The 21119-nt window shown below is 43.4% G+C and overlaps 1 protein-coding gene and 1 pseudogene across 1 annotated transcript; both read right to left on the bottom strand.

Annotated features, from left to right (window-relative positions):
- Positions 1-9915: 9915 nt before the first annotated feature.
- On the bottom strand, positions 9916-10965 carry LOC133912255 (rhodanese-like domain-containing protein 10). The gene is made up of 2 exons (XM_062354913.1): positions 10446-10965; positions 9916-10340 (listed from the first exon to the last, which is right to left on the bottom strand). Exons 1-2 carry the CDS (start codon positions 10895-10897, stop codon positions 10148-10150), a joined length of 645 nt encoding a protein of 214 aa, XP_062210897.1. The 5' UTR covers positions 10898-10965; the 3' UTR covers positions 9916-10147.
- Positions 10966-11104: 139 nt separating this feature from the next.
- LOC133912256 (phosphoinositide phospholipase C 2-like) lies at positions 11105-21036 on the bottom strand (annotated as a pseudogene).
- Between the last annotated feature and the right edge of the window lie 83 nt (positions 21037-21119).

Raw genomic sequence — 21119 nt, 5'->3', positions numbered from 1 at the left:
GCTTATAAAAATGCAACTACAGAAGCGTGCCTAGAGGGCCTTTTTCTTGTAGTGTGTGGTCCCAGAAAGGCAACAGAAGCGCAAGCCAATTAGCAAGCTAATATGTCACAAGCATTTCATCGAACATCTTGTGTTCATAAACAAGAACAAAGGTCTAAGCTTCAGATCTCTTGACTACAAGTTGTCCAATGGATCTACAAGCAAACACTTGGTATTTAACTCACTACACCTTTAGTCCCCATAATCCAAACATCAACATATCAAAGAATACTATTATGCCTCATATGCCAACTAGCCATACACCAAGAACTTGAGAGATGGCACCAATAGCGAGCTAGATGATGAGCAATCAACACATATGGCAAGAGAAGTACCAAATCAAGAAAATATATGAAGATTTATGTGAAAACCCCTTTGCGAGGAAAAACCATGAGTGACGGCGAGCAAGCAATCCGCTATGAAGATGAAGTACAAGACGTGGGATCCAACAAGAGAGGAGAGGCTCCAAATCCCCCACAAGTCTTACTCTTAAGTGATTGGATTTGGTGGATCTAACAATCTCCTCACTTCTCCGCAACCCTAGCTTTTTCTCACACGAACCAAATGAGCTCAGACTCACACAGGAGAATACTCCTTCGAGTTTTGTTCTAGAGTTCGCATATTCCAGTGGCCTGACCACCATATTCCCGGTCAGGCCGCCAGAGACATTTCGGCTCTGCGCTCCAGCGGTCTGACCGCCATAGACTCCGGCTGACCGCTGGCAGCCTGAACAACTGAGTAGATGAAAACAAAAAGGAGCTGGACACTATGACAATTCTCCACCTCAGCGACAATTGAACCATAGAGCCAACACATCAAGTCTCTTGATGCCAAATTTCAAACTTCAAATGCTTCATCTTCAGGTGACCAATTAACATGTAACAACCTTACCACCTCCAAAGCTCCACATGGAGCTAACTTGGGCAGGCGCGAACATCAACCAAGTCCAAGTAATGCTCAAATTTGGCCTTTGGGACCACCTTGGTTAACATATCACTCGGGTTGTCTTTTATGCCAATTTTCTCAACATACAGAGCTTTCTTTTTCACATGAAGCTGAATAAAGAAATTGCGCACATCAATATGCTTGGTTCTCCCATGAAACTTTTCATCTTTTGCAAGGTGAATCGCACTTTGATTATCACAAAAGACAACACGATCAACTTGCTCAATGCCCAAATCACCAAGAAAACCATGCAACCAAATAGCCTCCTTCACCGCCTCAGCTAAAGAAATAAACTCAGTTTCTATAGTGGATAAAGCAATTGTATGCTGCAAGGTTGCCCTCTAGCTAACACATGATCACAAAGCTAAAATATGTAGCCTGTGAGGGAGTGCCTCTCATCCAGATCCCCAGCAAAGTCAAAATCAGAATAACCAACAACATGTCCCGGATTTGCTATAATTTAATCAAACATCAAGCCATATTTGCTTGTGCATCTAAGATACTGAAGGATCCACTAAACTTCCTTTCGATGTTCTTTGTCTGGATTTGACATAAAGCGGCTCACAATACTAACTGCGTGTGCAATATCAGGACATGTGTAAACCATAGCATACATCAAACTGCCAACTGCACAGGCATAAGGAACTTCAGACATGTACCTTTCCTCCTCTACATCCAAAGTTCCAGATGAATTAGACAATCTAAAATGAGCAACCAATGGAGTAGAAACGGGCTTCTCCTGTAACATGTGAAAGCGATATAGAACCTTTTCAATATATTGACTCTGTGAAAGCCAAAGTCTACCCTAAGACATGTCATGAAAAATATCCATACCCAACAACCTCCTTGTTACTCCCATATCCTTCATTTCAAACTCACTCTTGAGCATGGCGTTTGTTTTATCAATACTTGAACGACTCTTTTCTACAATAAGGATGTCATCAACATAAAGCAACATATACACCCTTAAGCCATCTACAAGTAACTGCTAAAACACACAAGCATCATATGAACTTCTTTCAAATCCATGGCTACTAACATAAGAATTGAAACGATGGTACCATTGCCTTGGAGATTGCTTCAAGTTATACAATGACTTCTTTAGTAAACAAACGTGGTTTTCTTTGCCTTCAACCACAAAACCTTCTGATTGTGCCATAAAGATATCCTACTCAAGCTCACCATGAAGAAATGTTATTTTCACATCCATTTGCTCTAATTCCAAATCAAATAGAGCAACCAAAGCTAACAAAGCCTGAATCAAAGTATGCTTCACAACTGGAGAGAATACCTCATGATAATCAATTCCTTCTTTCTGACTGAAGCCCTTTGCCACCAATCTATCCTTGTACCTTGGAGCATCAACTCCTAGAGAAGCATCTTTAAGGTTAAATACCCATTTACAACCAATAATCTTTGTGCCCTTTGGGCATCAACACTAAGTCCTAAGTGCAATTCTTATGCAATGATTCCATCTCCTCAGTCATAGCCTGGACCCAACTAGCTACTTGAGGACTATGAACTGCCTCTTTATATGTGCTAGGCTCATCATGCTCAATATCCTCAGCAACTGTCAAAGCGAAAGCAGCTAAACCTCTGCCTCTCGCAACTGGTGTGACCCACTCTCCATAGTACTATGGTGGTTTTATCGATCGTTGAATGCGATGTGCAATAGGAGAGTCTGGAGCCTCTGAAGCTCCACCTGAACCTGTATTCTCTAACGGACTATCAGCTGCATCTGACTCATGTTCTGCCTCATCAGTGTAATTATGAACACCATCTGCAGACTATAACAATAATGGTTGCTCCTGCTGCTAACTATCAACTAAAGTAGACTCAGTCACTGGAGTCTCCACCTCAAATGTTACCCTCTGTGCCATCTGCTCAGCCTCTGAACCACCACCTGTAAAAGCTCCACCTGAAGTGGAAGCCTCTCGCAACTGTCGACAAACTAGAGTAATAATCGTCATCTCATCAAAGGTCACATCTCTGCTGATGATCACCTTAGGGGGTCTTGAATCTTTACACCACAAACAATACTCCTTAACTCCATCACCATAACCAAGGAAGACATACTTCAATGCTCCAGGTTCCAACTTGTTCTGGCGAATGTGAGAATACGTCGGACAACCAAATACCCTCAAGTGATCATACTAAGATGGATTGCTAGACCACACCTCCTCTGGTGTCTTACACTCAATAGATATCAAAGGCGATCGGTTTACTAAATAGCATGTCGTAGTAACTGCCTCTGCCCAAAGACTCTGTGGAAGATCGGCATGAGAGAGCATGCAACGGGTCCTCTCCAACAGTATCCTATTCATAAGTTCCACAACTCCATCCTGATGTGGAGTTCTAACTGTGGTGTAGTGTCGAATAATGATGGTGTCCCGATAATAGTTTTTAAACTCTCTCGAATGGAACTCAATGCCATTGTCTGATCTCAAATATTTGACCTTTCTTTCTGTCTCTGTTTCTACCATAGCCTTCCACTAACGAAAATGAACAAATATCTCATCCTTGGACTTTAGGATGTTGACCCAAACCTTCCTACTAAAATCATCAATGAAGGTTAGCATATATTTTCCACCTCTAATAGAAGTAACTGGTGCCTCACCCCATAAATCGGTATGTGCATAGTCAAGAATGGCTCTTATCATGTGAACAAACCTACTGAACCTCAAACGAGTTTGCTTCCCAAAGATGCAATGCTCACAAAACTGCAAAATACATGTCTTTCGACTGCCCAACAGACCACGACGACTCAACTTTGACATACCACGCTCTGACATATGCCCCAATCCCATATGACATAATGTATTCATAATGGCATCATCTATCTGGGAACAAGAAGGAAATGCAGCTGACCTAGTAAGCAAACTACCCTGCAAGAAATACAAATCATCTGTATCTAGAGTAGTAAGAGCCTTCATCACACACAAGGAGCCTCTGAACACCTTGATATGATATCTATAAGTCATAAACATGTAGCCTTTCCGATCAAGTGCCTCGAAAGGGATCAAATTCTTTTTCAGTCCAACCACATGACGAACATGTGTGAGTGTGCGAACAATACCATCAAACATCTTGAATCTAGCTGTGCCAATACCAACACTTTGTGTCATTGCCCATAGAAACTGAACCATCATCCAATGGTTCATAAGTGGCAAACCACTCTCTGTGCAAACACATTGGTAAGAGCAAGCAGAATCAAGAACTTAGCCAGTGATGAAACCCATATCATATCCAGCTGAAGCATTAGAAGCACAATGCCCAACTGATGAAATATCTGCACTAACAACAAGTAACTCACCAGACTCAACTGAATCGCCATCAGCAACTGCCACAATAGCTGAAGAATTTTCACCCTTGCCGCCATCATTTTGCATGTCCCTCCTTTTCTTCAATTTAGGACAATCCCATTTAATATGGCCAAAATCTTTGCAATAGTTGCAATGGATACCTTTCTTGCCCAAATGTGACTTTGAACGGGACTTTGATTTCCTTCTAACGCTGCTAGAAGTATCACCACCACTATGACCATAGTTTATGAATTTCCCACATGGTACAACAAGACCCTCACCCTGACCATGACCCTCTATGTGAGTTTTTTTGGGCAAATCCTTTGACAAAAAGGATAGAAGTAGCATCATCCATGGAGATAGAATATGTACCATAAAGGATCTAATCTCTAATGCCATCATATGGATCTGGTAATGAACACAAGAACAAGATAGCCAAATGTTCCTTGTCTATAGAGTTGCTCGTATTTTGATAGTCAAGCACCGCTTTGTTGAACTCATCAATATATTTCTTGATAGGAGTACATTCTTGCATATGCATCCTAAACAAGTGCATCGTGAGGTATAAATGACTTGAGAGTGACTTGTCTAAGTAGAGATATTCCAATTTTTTTTCAAAGAGCTACAGCAGTCTTCTCCTCATAAACTTGCCTCAACACATTATCTGCAAGAGCCAAACGGAGCACTGCTAATGGTTTCTTATCTATCTTTTTCATCTCATCTTTTGAAGTGGTTGCCAAATCTGGATCACCTTCTTCTAAAGCATTGTCTAAACCCTTATCAACTAACACAGATTGTATTTTTACTTGCCATAACCGAAAGTCACCATTGCCATCAAACTTGCTCACTTCCAAATTTGACCTTTTGAAAAAATACACCAACTAAACAAGTGTCTTTGATATGACTCAGCTCTGATACCACTTGTGGTCCCAGAGGGGCAGCGCAAGCGTGGGCTAATTATCAAGCTAATGTGTGACAAGCATTTCATCAAACACCTTATGTTCATAAACAAGAGCAAAGGCCTAAGCTTCAAATCTCTTGACTACAAACTGTCCAATAGATCTACAAGCAAACACTTACGGCAATTAACTCACTATACCTTCAATCCCCATGATCCAAATATCAACATATCAAAAAACACTAGCATGCCTCATATGAAAACTAGACATACACCAAGAACTTGAGAGATGGCACCAATAGCAAGCTAGATGATGAGCAATCAACACATATGATAAGAGAAGTACCAAATCAAGAGTAGACACAAAGATTTACGTGGAAACCCCTTGCAGGAAAAAATCACAGACGACGACGAGTAAGCAATCTACTATGAAGATGAAGTACAAGAGGTGGGAGCTAATAGGAGATGTGAGGCTCCAAATCCCCCACAAATCTCACTCTTAAGTGGTTAGAATTGGTGGATCTAACACTCTCCTCACTTCTTGCTAACCCTACCTTTCTCTCACACAAGAACTCTCTCTTCGCTAATGAGCTCATACTCGCACAGGAGAATACCCCTTCGAGTTTTGTTCTGGAGTTCGCAGGCTCTAATGGTCTGATTGCCATATTCCCAATTAGACCACCAAAGGTATTTCGGCTCTGCGCTTCGATGGTCTAACCACCTATAGACTCTGGTCGACTGCTGGCAACCTGAACCACCGAGTAGATGAAAAATAAAAAGGAGCTGGACACTATCACAAAGAGTATAATTTTTCTATATTGTTTTGTAACAGAGTTTTAGCACGCACTCCTCCATCTAAAATGAGCTGGCACACCTAATATTTTTAAGAGAACTCAATGAACATCTCAACCTAATTTCTTTGTGATATCTTTTGACCCCTTCCGCCATAGATCAAAACAATGGCAGTAATGCAAGATTTCATTGTTGTATCGAGCAACGATGGTTGTGACTCTGCTGTGACATATCTAGAGGTGCTTGGGCAACGGCTTGGTGGTGGCAACGAAGCTTAATTATATTAGCAAACTGATTGTGGTATATAGCGGCAACAATGGGGATGAAGAGTGTGGCGGTGACCTCCAGGTGATGAGACCAGACCTCTCAAGTGATGGCAAATGAGACCCACCCCTCGACGGTGGATGCACATGGACCCATGGATTTCCCGACTCTGTTTGGATCTCAGAAAGTTCATAGGAATTTTACGGAACATGGTCTAGATCACTTACGAATCATGTGAAAGTCATATGCCCCAGACGAGGCATTGGATTGGATCGTGTTAATTCGTGCCTGCACAGGCGAACTCACGTCTACTTCCTGATAACTCTCCTTTTTTCTTTTTTAAAACTTTTTTCCGTTCTCATCTTTTTATTTTTAAAGTTTTTAAAAAACTTTTCTGTCAAAACTTTTGAAAAAAAGTTTAGCTTGAACTTTTAGAAAAAAAATTTAAGGAACAATTTAACTCAAACTTTTAAGAAATATTTTAGAAAAAGTTTAACTCACTTTTGAGAAAAAGCTACACGCGACTTGGGTTGCGACTTATGCTATTGTGGGCCATGCGTCGGCAGGAGTTGGTAGCAAGCGCTCACGTGTGGAACAGTAATTTCGCATTGGATTTCTTAGATCCGCGTCTTCCATGTACCCTAGTCTAGAAATTGTTGGCTTTGCTCCTTTCCTCCTTGGTGTTTTGACACAGCTCTAGAAACACACAAGAAAAAGTTTCTCAGCCCCTAGCTACTTAATTCCTGGGCACGTACACGTTGCAAATGTCCTTAATTACCTGGCAAAATCAAGCACGTGGGTAAAAGGGACGTTGCTATTCATCTACTCCTCACAAACTCAACTCCAGCTGGTGTGAAAATTCTCGCTTGCCCAATCTTACAATTTGAGTGGCGAGAAATTGCGCCGATAATAAAGAGTGATGGTCCATGCGTGGCTCACTGGCTCTCGGGTGCGTGCAAAGATGGCACCACTTCTGATTTTGATCGATCACACTGGATGATGCCTCGTGATCCATGCGGTTCACATCGTGCAATGTCTAGCTTGGTTTAATATGGAGCGGACTCGGTGGCAGATTCAGAGCTAAGAAATAGTAGCTCTTTCTCTTCTTTTTATTTCTTTTTAATTCTTTTTTTTTCTCCTTCCTCTTCCATTCCTAAAAATTATAGGAGTCTTGGGCACGCTAAGGACTTGTTTGGGTGCTCAAGCAAAAATTCACATGAGTTTATCTCCCGACGAGAATTTAAGACGCCCATCATGAATCCCTAGCAAAACTCTGAAAAACAAAGTTCTGTATTTGGGGATTGAAAGGGGTGCAAGAGGATGAATCCTCGCCATTCAAAACTAAAAAATTCACCAAAATCCAATAATAAAATTGTGATTTTTTTTTAAAAAAAAAGGTGTGTCTGGTAGCCAGTTTCTAACCTGCAAACCTGAATTGAATGTATGTGTCATGTCCATCTCTTCTTCACCATCTGTAGCATTACATTGGATCAAAATTTTACCTTGGTGGTCGTACGGCCACACCAAATTAGAAGTTGCAGTTGGAGATAAAGCCAGCGGCTGCATGGGGAGGGGATGTATCCAATGAAGAGGATGGAAGGCTAGAAGAAGAGACATGGCTGAGCAAGGTGTGTGCAGAGAGGCATAGAGGGCACGCGTGGAGGTGCTTCTAGTTGTTACGTCACACATGGTTATAGAGGAGATACACGCGATGAGGCCTCATGTCGAGGCAAAGATGACGGTGACGATGAGATGGTGAGGCGTAGTGACTCGCGAGTGAGGGCGGCGGCAGCGAGGTGTCGTGAGAGTGGAGCAAGCAAGGGCGACAACGACAGGGTTCTCCTACCACGAGTCAGGAGGTGTTTTTTTACTTCCTTGTCGTTCAATAGGTTTCGGGTGGAATGGGCCGCAGAATTTTTGGCTCATCTGACACTCAAATGGTCACCGGGGTTTAGCGGAAGATACAATCTACATAACAAATTGCTCCCATAGAATAAACCAGGACCCTTATGAAAATTGAGCCATCCAAACAAGCTCTAAGTATGCCCCGGCAAGACCCTGCCCCTTAGATCTACTCATGAGTGCAATACTCCATAGCCATGGACACTTGTTGAGCGACGGTGTACTTACTAGCCACTAGCTTTTCTTCTCTTTCTTTTTCTTTGAGAGGAAATCGTTCGCTTTTTTGGAGGTATTGTCAGTGACCAGCTAGTGCTGCACTTTTTGCTAGGTATGGTCCAAGGAAAAGAGGGTGGGCCGGGTTTCCTACGGCCCAACCGATTCCGTGCGGTCACGTACATACGGTGCGAGAAAGCAACACTCGCAAGCACGCGCTGAAAAGACAGCAGCTGAGAGCCACGGCAAGTGTCCTCGACTTGGGTAAAGTGATGGGCCCACTTGGCACGGCTTCTGTCTGTGCAGGACGGCAAAGCAGGGTAGTGCTAACATGACTCGTCGTGCACACATAGTTTGTACGTATGAAAAAGTAACATTTGCCTCTCCACTTCTACTTACTCGTAAGCTGTTATAGAATTCTACCATTTAACGGCATATCATTTTTTTTGACACGGCTGAATGGGGCCGTAAATCGAGTCATGATTCATGGTGTAGAAAGGTCAATTAAACTTTTTTGTTACATGTTCTACCTGTTGACTTAAGAAGCGGAGCCTATTTAATTAGCGTCTAACTTTATCGTAATTAAAATAGATAAAGTGTGGTTGCTATAAAAAGATATGATAAACAAATGATCGTTACACATATGACAAAGTTTAACGAGAAAACAAGTATATAACATATAAATAGAGGACTAAAAAAATTTAACAAGCCACGGTTGTAATATTAAACTAAATATATAACTAAAAATATATGACACACTTAAAATATATCATAACGAGTTATGGCTAGCGGACCCTAAGACATGCACGCTCGCTAACTCCTCTGCATATAGCCGCTGTACATCGATCGGTACACGCACAATGTGTGATTGTATATTTATTTATTTATTGAGGGAGGTTGTCTAATTCGTTGCTCCCGTGCAGAACCATGGCAGCGCCTTGCTGGGATGGGCTCAAGAGGCCAACAGCCCAAGAAGTTGTCCGCCACCGAGAGGGGGCGCGAGAATGGATCCAAATACTTCAGTGGGCCTATGACGGTCCTAAACAAGATTTAGCCCGTGGTCCTATATACTTAAGAAAGTAAAAGCCCGACAGTATTTGCCAAACGTTTGTTTTTTGGGGCAACGAATCTAAAACATCCCATCTCAATCCAATGGTCCACATATTTTTTTCTACCTACCGTCTCCAACACACTATTCTTTTTATTACTTTGCCCCAGCCGCTCTGCCCTAGCATCGCCCACTTCCGATGGCATCCTCGACGCTAGATCCATCGCCACTGCCCATCAAACATTAACCAATCTATTTTTCAGCTTGCTGCCGCCACTCTTGTCTCTCTTTAATCCTCGGAGTCACCAAGAAACCCCAAACACCTAATCCTAACATCTCTAAACTCACCGGCGTTCAACTCAAAGGGCGTGTGAAGTCGAGCGCGCGATTTCACGTGCTGAAGACTAGAAAGTGTGAAAGTAAAAGGACTCGGTGAATTAAGGCTGCAACGAGACGGTTGGCTCGGCCCGTTAAGCTAAAGAGCCCCAGGAGCCTGTATAATCCTTCTCCGCTGGGGTTGAACTCCTGACTGATTCATGGAATGGAGAAATAAACGTGTAGTGCACACATGATTCATCGTGCCAATGCAAAGTCTAGCTGCGAGAAATTCTGCAGCTGCTAGCTATGTGCCACCACATGCAAGTACACTCGATACTAGCAAAGTAGAGCAAATCAGATCAGCTCAAAAGACCGCATGAGGTTGGAGACTACGTGGGCATCATGCCGATGTGCTCTCTCCATTGATCACTTGACCACCCCCAGCAGCAGCAAGATCTGAAGGAAGATGTAGGACGCTCCCCCGACGGTGGCGTACTGCAGCTTGCTCTCCCCCTCCACGTCGGCGAAGTCGCCGTCGACGCACTTGCTGAACCCCCCGGCGAGCCACGCAAGGTTCTTGTACCCGTCATCGTGCAGCATCCTCACCGCGATCAACGACCTTGATACCCATACAAAAAGGGTAGCTTTGTTTACCTGAGCCCAGGAAACCATGCCGACCGCGCATAACAAGCATGTGCTAGCTCTTATAGCTTCTTTAGTTTACCTGAGGCCTTCGCCGCAGGCGACGAGGAGCTTGGCGTCCTTCCCGTCTCCGGCGACGGCGGCGGCGACGTCGTCGACGAAGCGATCGTTCATCTTGGTGAAGGACTGGCCTGTCCAGAGCCCGATGTAACCGAAGTGGACCCACTTCTTGAGCAGTGTCACGGGGCCCATGTCGTCGTCACCCACGAACAGCGGCACGTGCGTCGAGCCCCGCACGCCGGCGCGGGCGAGCTCCCACTCCGGCCGCACGTCCAGCAGCCGGAACCCCTCCGCGCCCAGCGCCTCCGCCGCGTCCCTCGGCCGCACGGCCCTCACCGCGCCCGACCGCACCAGCGCCTCCGCGCCCCCGGCCCAAGGCGACGTCGCCTGCGCCCTGACGCGAGAGCGGCATCGAGACAAGCTGGGGGAGGCGGCGAAGCAGGTGGATGCGGTCGCCGCGGCACCCATCGCCATGGCCACCGGCTGATTGGTTACTGTTTGTCAGTTCATGCCTCACTCCCCACTCGCATACGTTTCCAGGTCACTCTTATCCGCATGATATTTTAGGTCCAATCCACGCCGTTGGTATAGGGGGTCAACACAGCTCCTGACCGTACGATTCATCCTGATAGATGAGGCGGAGTGTGACGAGATTTCGGGCGCGCTGATTTGTCCCGCATCGACAGGTTAAGGGCGCGTTAGCGGCAACGGCGCGGCACAAGACAGGCAAGGGTCCTAACCGTCAGAAAATCGATTCCTGATGCAAGCAAGCATCGATCAATTGACACCATGTTCATTCTGCTATGGGACGCTAGGCGAACTCGAAGCACACATGAAGAGCTTGACGCTCCTGAACTTGAGCCCCTTGTGGTCGAACAGCGGCACGGCGCGGATGCCCGGCCGCAGCTCCAACACCGGCAGCGCGGTCTGCCCGCCGAAGTCGTCCTCGCTCACGTCCTGCTCGTGCACCTCTACCCGGAGCACCGCGATCCCAGGGACGGTCAGCGGGAAGGCGAACTCCCCCCACACGGGCACGCAGATGTCCTCCACGGCCTTCGTCTTCCTCATCACCGAGTCCGACGGGACGCCGGCGATGCCAACCTGTTGGTTTGGTGAACAAGAAGCAAGTTAGCAATGCCTTGCCTCCTCAAGCTTCAGGCTCGATTGGCATGCTAGAATCGAGAAGTAGATAGACCTTTGCATAGAAATCTGGAGGGGAATACGTGTCGAAGTGTGTCTGCTTGAAGTCCCTCTGCCAACCTTCGCCCATGTATACCTTGACCTGAAAACCAGTATCTAAGTTGGCCCATTTCTAAACTTCATAGAGGAAAGAACGAAGAAACAAGTCATGTGCCTTCAATGTCGTCTTCACAGGTAAATCAGATTTTGGATCAAACACCTTTCCATCTGGACAATTTTGCATCAAGAAATATGGTTTCTTCACGTAACCACAGCCTTCGTTGGCTTTGTAAAAACCATGCATTAACCAAAGTGCTCTTCCATCTCCCTGGGGAAAAAAAGGAAGGAAGGAAATATCAGGACTTCATGACTTAAGGAAGCTACTACACTATTAACGACTGTTTAAGTAAAGGAAAAATACGCCATAACACAACTAATTCCGGCATTCTACTGTTGTTACAGCGCCAATCTAATTATGCAAGGTTTATTAGGGTGTTTTGCAAAAAAAAAAAAACATATGGTATGCCTAACCATGTGCCAACTGTAACAAAAATTATCCTATTAGGTCAGGATTATGATCATAGTAATTAATGATAATATAATCATTAGAACTAACATGTTTGTCAAAAATATACGTTAGTAGATCTTATGGATGCAATACATCAAGAAGTCATCGTAGTCGGGACAAAATTTGATTAAATTGGAGAAGTCCTAGGAGAATTGACCTCACCGAAAGGTTCGCTACAGAGAAGTTTGCACTCACCAGAGCATTGTGTATAGAGGCTGATAGCCTCACCGGATAGTATGGTGCTCTGTACGTTAAACTCAGCGGAGTATTTCGAACAAAGTGGAGAAGGCTAAGGACCTCACCGGATAATCTGGTGATCTACACAGGGTAACACCGGAGCATTTCTTGCAGAGAAGATGCAAATGCAGAAGACTGAAGATCAACCCACCGAAAGATCCGGTGCTTGGTTTGTGCACACCGGAGTATAGCACCAGAGTATTTCTTGCAGAGATGACTGCAAGTACCAAAGAATGAAGATTAACTCACCGGATAGTCCGGTGATTACAGAGATAGTTGCACCGGAGCACTTCCAGGAAAAAGAAGAAAAGGTTTAACTCGCCGAATGGTCCGGTGCAAATGGAATGAACACTGAATGAATGAACCAGAGCATTTTACACAGAGACGTTGCAAATGCTTGAATGGCTCAAGATAACTTACCGGTGATCTGATGATGGATTTGAAGGCGCAACGGAGTGTTCGGTGTTCACAAAGGCTGTAAGTGGAGTTTCAACGGCTAGTTTCTGAGTTTGTACTCACCGGATGATCCGACGTTAGTACTATTGTTCTCACCAGATCATCCGGTGTTAACAGCTTTTCTGAGTCATTGGAAAAATGACTAGTTGGCGGGTTTAAGACTATAAATACCCCTGCACTCAATCATTTGAAGGTGTGGCATGCTGCTAGAGTTTAGAGGAAGCTCATGTACACTTGAGAATACGTACAAGCCACTAAAGTGCTTAAAATGATCATCCAAGATAATTAAGCACAAGATTAGATAGTGTTGAGTGCTTATAGGCCTAGAGTGAGTTGTAACTAAGTGCTGCAGCTTAAAGAAGGGATCAATGAGTGATCCTAACTTATACCGAGTGGTACATCTGCGCCTTAGAGTCTTGGTGACTCGTCGGCATCTTAGGCCTTGGTGGCTCAAGCTTGTTGACCCTCCGACTTGGTGGGAAGCGACGTCAATACACGTGTACGGGGGCACAGAGACCCTTGCCTTGGTGGCTCAAGCTCCAAAGTGATCACGGTGGCAAGTGACCAGACGAGAGGCTAGTGGTGAGGCCTTGCCTTGGTGGCTTAATGGCTCATCGTGCTTGAGACCTTGTCTTTGTGACTTGGTAGATCAAGAGTCGTGACCGGAGGAAACTTGGCGACCAGGAGTATATCTTTTGTAGAGCTTTAACGTGGATTAGGGGTGACATTCATGTCATCGATACCACGAGACAAAAATCCTTTGTACCAAATTTGTCTATCTACCTTATTTACATTTCCGTATTTACATACTTGTAATTTACCTTGTTAGAGTAGGTTGCAATCCTCTTGAGCGATAGAGTAGATACACTAGATAAACCTAGAATATATTTAGATAGAACATGATATAGGTTTATCTTATGAAGTTTTTAGAGCCAATTTGTTTTAGTTTCTAAGTATCCTAATTCACCTCCTCCTCTTAGGACGTCACTGTTCCTCACAATTGGTATTAGAACCTCGTGCTCTTAATAGGCTTAACATCCTAAAGTTGTTACATCCGAAGTTGAGATGGATACTCATAGTGCTCCACTTTTCGTTGGCATAAGTTTTCTACATTAGAAAATTCTAATGTCTTGTTATTTGTAAGCTAAAGGTCTAGATGTTTGGAGAATCACCGAGGAAGAGATGAGACCTCAGATCACCAACACGGATAGGTAATTAAATGTATTGGAGAAAAGTATCATTTTGTCATCTTTAAATATTAATGCATTTAATCGTATTTATTCTCTCACCAATGCACATGATATTTGGAATAGTCTCATTAAAATACATGAATACACAAAGGATGTGCATAATGAGAAATATATGTGCTTGTTACTAAGCCCAATAAAATCAAACAACTATCTCATAAAAATACTAATGACATATACTCATGTTTAAATATTCTTATCAATAAGATCAATAGGCTAGGTTTGATGTCAATTGACGATTATCAAGTGGTGAAAAGAATACTTCAAGATCTTCTTTCAAAATACAAGTTGCTAGTCTTCATCATCTATGACAACAGCGATACCAAGAAGATAACGCAAAGTCAAGTGCTTGATAAGATCACCACTTGATAAGATGACCATAAGCATAGGGTGAAAGCTTCTTCCTCATCCGACGCTAAAAACATTGCTCTCATAAGCAAACAAGCACCATGCCCACAAATAAAGACGAAGATGAAAAGGCAAGAGTAAGAGCCAAGCTCAAACGAAGATGATAGAGATAAAAATGAAGATGAAAAGAGTAATGAAGATAATGAGCAAAGCACATCAAGTGATGAAGAAATAGATCTCGAAATCGTTAAGCTCATCTCTCAAGTGAAGAAAAACATCAAGAAGATCAATGCCAAGATTGATCAACGAATCTCTATAAAAGACTTTGTCAAAACTATTGATCGCATCAAGAAGGAGAAGAAGAACAAGAGCAAGAAGGAGATATGGTTAGGAGAAACAATTGGGGTGGAACCAACCCATTTGAATGTCCAAGGAAGTCATCACCAACATAAAGGGTCCATAATCAATTTGGGTTCCAAAGAAGACTTGAAGCCCGAGACGGCTATAAGGATTTGAAGACTTAACTCACAAAATGAAGTGAAGGTTCAAGCAAAAAAGTCAAATGTATAAGATTAGATGCTTTGATGAAGATTATGATTATCATATACCTAAATCCCCATCCAAAGGTAATGAGGTAATGGTAGCTAGACTTTTGTTCATATTTTTTGAACAATTGCCTTATCTAGGATTGCATATGTATATTTTAATTTATTGCAATGCCTAATTTTTATATGGCAGGTTGCTTATGCTTGTCTCTAATCTATGAGCAACCTACATGGTTTATTAGTTGTAGGTTCGTTTTATGATATTAGTTTCACAATTGGTATATTTTATGTGCCATGAATCAATCTATAGGGTACTCTTCCCATTGTTAGTAATAACAAATGCATATGTCTTGTAAGTATTCAAAACTTGTATACACATATTTAGGGAAAGTATATCCTATGAATTGTGATTTTAAGACTAACATGTATTGTTAGATATATCTTTTATAGTCTTATGGAGAAATCAACACATCCCCAAAGGTATATAATGCTTCAATTGGTATCATTGTCAATTCATTTCTACATTTAAGCTACCTTCATGCATTATATGACTTACATTTTCTACCTCTACTTATTGTCTAGATGTGCATATATTGCTATATTTCTACAAGTAGTATTCACAAGTGAGTCCCATTATATGTATGCACATATAAATAGGGAATTTAGATTATATCATATGAGTTTCATTAATTATAATTATTGTTTGTCTTTTTCAATTGATATCAATATCTCTTATCTTTACAATTGGTATATCTTTTAAATTAGTATCATGTCATTGGATCATAATTTAGGAAGCTCTCTCACATATGCTCTAACACTCTTTCTCGAGTTCAACATATATTTATAACTCTTTTTTGAGATTATTGACAAAGGGGGAGAAGTTTGATAACCAAAACAAGATAACAAAGGAGGAGAAAAAGAAGATACAAGAAGCTATATGAGGCAACTAGGTTGACAAAGGGGAAAAGCTCTTACATAGATCGATCAAGGAAGATAGTAGGAATAAAAAAATAGAGAGCCATAACAAAGGATGACTAAATAGTAAGAGCATGCATCTAAGCAATGTGGCAAGGATTTGTGCTCTTTACGATTGGTATCATTTATTATTTACCACTTGCTTTGGTTGTGTTATAATCAATCAAAAAAATGGAGATTGTAGTAAAAATAACTCTATTAGGCTATGATTATGATTTTTGTGATTAATGATAATATAGTCACTGTGACTAATATGTTTGTCAAGAATATATGCTATTAGGTCTCATGGATGTAATACATCAAGAAGCCACCGCAACTGGGACAAAGTTTAATTGAATTAGAGAAGTCTCAGGATAATTGACCTCACCGGAAGGTCCGGTGCAGAGGAGTTTGCACTCACCGGAGCATTGTGCACAGAGGCTCATAACCTCACCGGATAGTCCGGTGCTCTATGTGTTGAACTCACCGGAGTATTTATGACAAAACGGGGAAAGACTGAGGACCTCACCGAATAGTCTGGTGATCTGCACAGGATAACATCGAAGCATTTCTTGCAGAGAAGAATACAAGTGCAGAGGACTGGAGATCAACCCACCAAAAGGTCTGATACTTGGTTTGTGCACACCGAAGTATAGCACCGAAGCATTTCTTGCAGAGGCAACTGCAAGTGCTAAAGAATAAAGATCAACTCACCAGATAATCCAGTAATCACAGATATAGTTGCACCGAAGCATTTTCAGGGAAAAGAAGAAGAAGGTTTAACTCACCGGATGGTCCCGTGTGAATAGAATGAACACTGGATGAATGCACCAGAGCATTTTACACAGAGAGACTGCAAAAACTCGGATGACTCAAGATAACTCACCGGAAGGTCCGGTGATGGATTTGAAGGCACATCGAAGTGTCCGGTGTTCACAGAAGCTGTGAATGGAGTTTCAATGGCTAGTTTTTGAGTTTATACTCACCGGATGATCCGGTATTAGTAATACTGTTCTCACAAGATCATCTGGTGTTAACAGTTTTTCTAAGTCGTTGGAAAAATGGCTAGTTGGCGGCTTTAAGACTATAAATACCCCTCCACTCAATCATTTGAAGGTGTGGCATGCTGCTGAGGTTTAGAGAAAACTCATATACACTTGAGAAGACATTCAAATCTACCAAAGTGTTTAAAGTGATCATTAAGGCAATCAAGCATAATATTAGAGAGTGTTTAGTTCTTATAGGTTTAAAGTGAGTTGTGGCTAGGTGTTACAGCTTTAAGAAGGGATCAATGAGTGATTCTAGCTTGTACCGAGTGGTACGTCAGCGTCTTGGAGTCTCAGTGACTCTTCGGCATATTGGGTCTTTGTGGCTCAAGTTTGTTGATCCTCTGATTTGGTGTGGAGCGACGGTAAGACACGTGTACGGGAACGTGGAGACCCTTGCCTTGGTGCCTCAAGCTCCGAAGTGATCACGGCGACAAGTGACCGGAAGAGAGGCTAGCGGTGAGACCTTGCCTTGATGGCTTGGTGGCTTATCGTGTTTGAGATCTTATCTTTGTGACTTGTTAGCTCAATAGCCGTGACCAGAAGAGACTTGACGATCGGAAGTATATCCTTTGTGGAGCTCCAACGTGAATTAGGGGTGACATTAATGTTATCGATACCACGGGATAAAAATCTCTTGTGACGAGTTTGTCTTATTACCTTATTTATGTTTCTGCATTTACATACTTATAATTTATCTTGTTAGAGTAGGTTGCAATCCTCTTGAGCGGTAAAGTAGACACACTAGATAAACCTAGAGCATATTTAGATAGAAATTGATATAGGTTTATCTTGTGAAGTTTTTTAAACCAATTTGTTTTAGGTTTCTAAGTGTCCTAATTCACCCTCTCTTAGGACATCGCCGTTCCTCACACCAACTGATAAAAAAAAACACCGCCACAGTGACAAAATGAATCTTGATCTTAAAAGAAAATTACCACAGTCCACAGTGGCAAAAGTGGCAAAGTGAATCTTGATCTAAACCTAGTAACCGGACAACTAGAAACTTTAGGAGTTCAATCTGGTAGAATGTGTTGCTCAAAATAGAAATAGACCTGCATATTGAGTGCCACCATTTGAGCACCATGCACCCAGCCAAGGAATGGATTGTTGTTGTGTTATGACTGGAGGTTCAGCGGAGATTGCACAGGTGTAGTGATGCTCGACGGGAGGGGTATGACTCCTCGCCTCCCCAGAGCTATAGTGGAGAACTGATGTACAGCACCGAGAGGAAGAGAGAGGGGTAGATTAGGAGATCAATCTGTTGCTTGCCTTTATTCAATGTATCAACCTCCTTATAAAGAGTGTTGGCTTACAATTGCTAACTGAAATCCAAACAAACTCAATCCAATGGCTAACAACCGAGCTAACTAACTTCGATGACTAACTATCTGGCAAGCGGCGTGATCTTGAACTGGCACCTACTCCTGCGCCAGGCTGGGGTGCTTGTGGCGCCTGTTGTATGCACGGCCCCACATAACAATTTGGATGAATCAAAGCGGGTTCCTTTGGGTATATTCTCAATAGATTTCTATGTGTGAAGCTGCTTGGAACAAACAGAAAGGGCTTTTCAGTAAGAGAAAAGTAGGCAACCAAGAGCTCAGGTAAAGAATGACAACACTATTATCTCGTCTCTCCTCCAGCATTTGCTGAGGAATTAAATGTATTTGCTAAACAAACCTCACGATGTTGGGACCATGGCATGCTGACACTTTTACAAGTTCTTGTTCACTCAAACTGAGCCTAACTTTGTCTGGATCAGTCTTTAAGGCATCCACAAGAGCACCCTTTGGCTTTCCTGCCTTGATAGTAATGAGGTGTTTATACTCTGGTGCAACATGCTGACATGCTTTCTGCTCATCTTCACCTTCCACACCTTTTTCGCGGCATAATAGATCATCGCCATTCTGCTAGAGCACCATTTATTAAAATCTTGATTGGTAGAAATTGCAGACTAAGAAAACAATGGGGTAACATGTAGCAGAATTTTTTATCAGTACCCTGTCAGCAACTTGCATCTCATCCTGAATATCTGGGACTTCTATTCCCCAAGCTGCTTCTTCGCTTTCTCCTTTTTTAAACTGAGGCTCGATGTCTCTCTATTTCATAGTACCGTCTTTTGATTCCAGGTACTCCTTTGGGGGCTTTGTTGAGAGGATAAGACGCCCCTTCAGAGCTTCAGATGAAGGGAATTCTTGAAGATGTTTTGATTCAGGGTAATATAGAATTTCAGAACTATCTACAGTAGAACCACATGCACCGTTACATTAACAAGTCAAAGAAAAATACAATTACCTTAGCTACTTTTGCCTGCAAATCAGACGTAAGGTGGTCTTTTAATGTTATAATAACAGGATAAGGAGATGCAACAAAAGCATATTCTTTGATGGATCTCAAGCATTTGATAAGTGACACTGGGGCAGTCAGTGTCCTATCAAGAGTTAAAACGTGGAATGAAGTCATAGAATACGGAATGCATCGTTAGTTTTAAGTACAGAAATAAAGTTACAACAACATGCTGTGATTGAAAAGTATCTTCGTGGAACGAATGCACTAAGTAACAACGCATGATGATCTGTACCTTCCGTGGAGAATATCAATGTCATCTTTCGAAGAATTTGGCCACATGTCCAATTCAATCACACGAACACCAATTTGCAGAGCCTTGATGATGGGAACATCACTGCAGTCACTGCTGAGTTGATTACCGGTGAGACACAAGTTGTGTCTGGTGTATATGAAATAGTGCGACACTGGTGCGTTCATGTCCTGATGGACCTGGAAGCAGGGTATTTACTGTCAAACAATTCAGATAGTACATACCAGATCATTAGAATTGCAGATCAATAACGGAGCTTCAGATGCTAACCACAGGAGATAATGGCCGACAAAATATTCCTTTGACAGCGAATGACAGCCAGCATATTCAGTTAGTCTACTAAGTTCAGAGCTCTATGAAAAATAGTAATCAGTGCATCATCATTCACCCACCAGCATGCTAAGCGTGATGGGTCATGACACAACATTAGCAAAGGCAATGTGACAGCGTTGAACTTGCATTAATTGCTAAAAACAACACTTCGAATTACGAAGTAAGCCTATGAGGCAATGACACGAAGCGAGACAAAATAATCTGATTATGTGATTGCGCCAATGGCTGCAAATGTTCATATGACACGCATAATATAAGCAGCAGCTCACAGATCCCCTTTGTCATCCGCAAACGCTGCTAATTTATCACATTACTTAATTTGTGCCCGAATGCGCCTCCCAACTCGCAATCGCAGCAATAAACACAGGGATACGATGGATTAAGCGGCATTTGGGGATTAGTGCTCGAGCAACTAGCTGGTTATACCTTGGAGTGGCGGATGGTCGGGTTGAGGTCCTCGGAGAAGAGGAAGTGGCGGAAGTCGTCGATGGTGAGCGCCGGCCTCCCAAATCTCGGGGTGCGGCTACGCTCCTGCAGGACCCGGTCCACGATCTGCTCCGCGTCCTCGCCGTCGCCGTGGCCCCCGACGCCCCCCGAGGCGGCGAGGTAGCGGCGGAGATCGTCGGCGGCCATGTAAGAAGAGCGCGCGCACGTCCTCCGGCGAGGACGCGTCGCCGAGCGCGAACCTGCGCGTGAAGAAGATGCAGCACTTGTACGTCCCCATCTCCGCCGCCGCCGCCGCCGCCGTCTCTTCTGCCTCCTCGCCTTCGTGCCCCGTCCCGACGGAGGTGTGTGGGGTGGAGAGGCGCATGGGGAAGCTTTGTCTCGTTTGGGCATATGCCCGTCGCGAGCTTTCAGGGCGATTCGGTTGTTCGGAGGTGGAGGTGCGGAGAGGAGGGGAGAGGAGGCTAATTGGAATTTGGAACCGCCTGTCAGGCAGACGGTTAAGTTCTCCGCCTGCCCGTTGATTCTTCTTCTAAATGCGGTGGTGCGCATCTGTGCTAGCGTGCAGGCGTGCATGCATGTTTTTGTACCGCCATTAACGCCGTTGAGCGCCGTGGTGGCAAGGGACATGTTCGTCCCAACGGGCATCACTGCTTCGTCGGGCCAAAAACGTGTGTTCGTTATGACGAATGGTTTTGCTGCGGGGCGGCGTCGACTGCGAATACAGCGTGCGTGAATGG

This window comes from Phragmites australis, chromosome 3 (assembly GCF_958298935.1).
Source record: "Phragmites australis chromosome 3, lpPhrAust1.1, whole genome shotgun sequence".
Classification (NCBI taxonomy): Eukaryota; Viridiplantae; Streptophyta; class Magnoliopsida; order Poales; family Poaceae; genus Phragmites; species Phragmites australis.
Note: the sequence above shows the minus strand (reverse complement) of the source record. Positions and strands in the feature narration are given on the sequence as shown.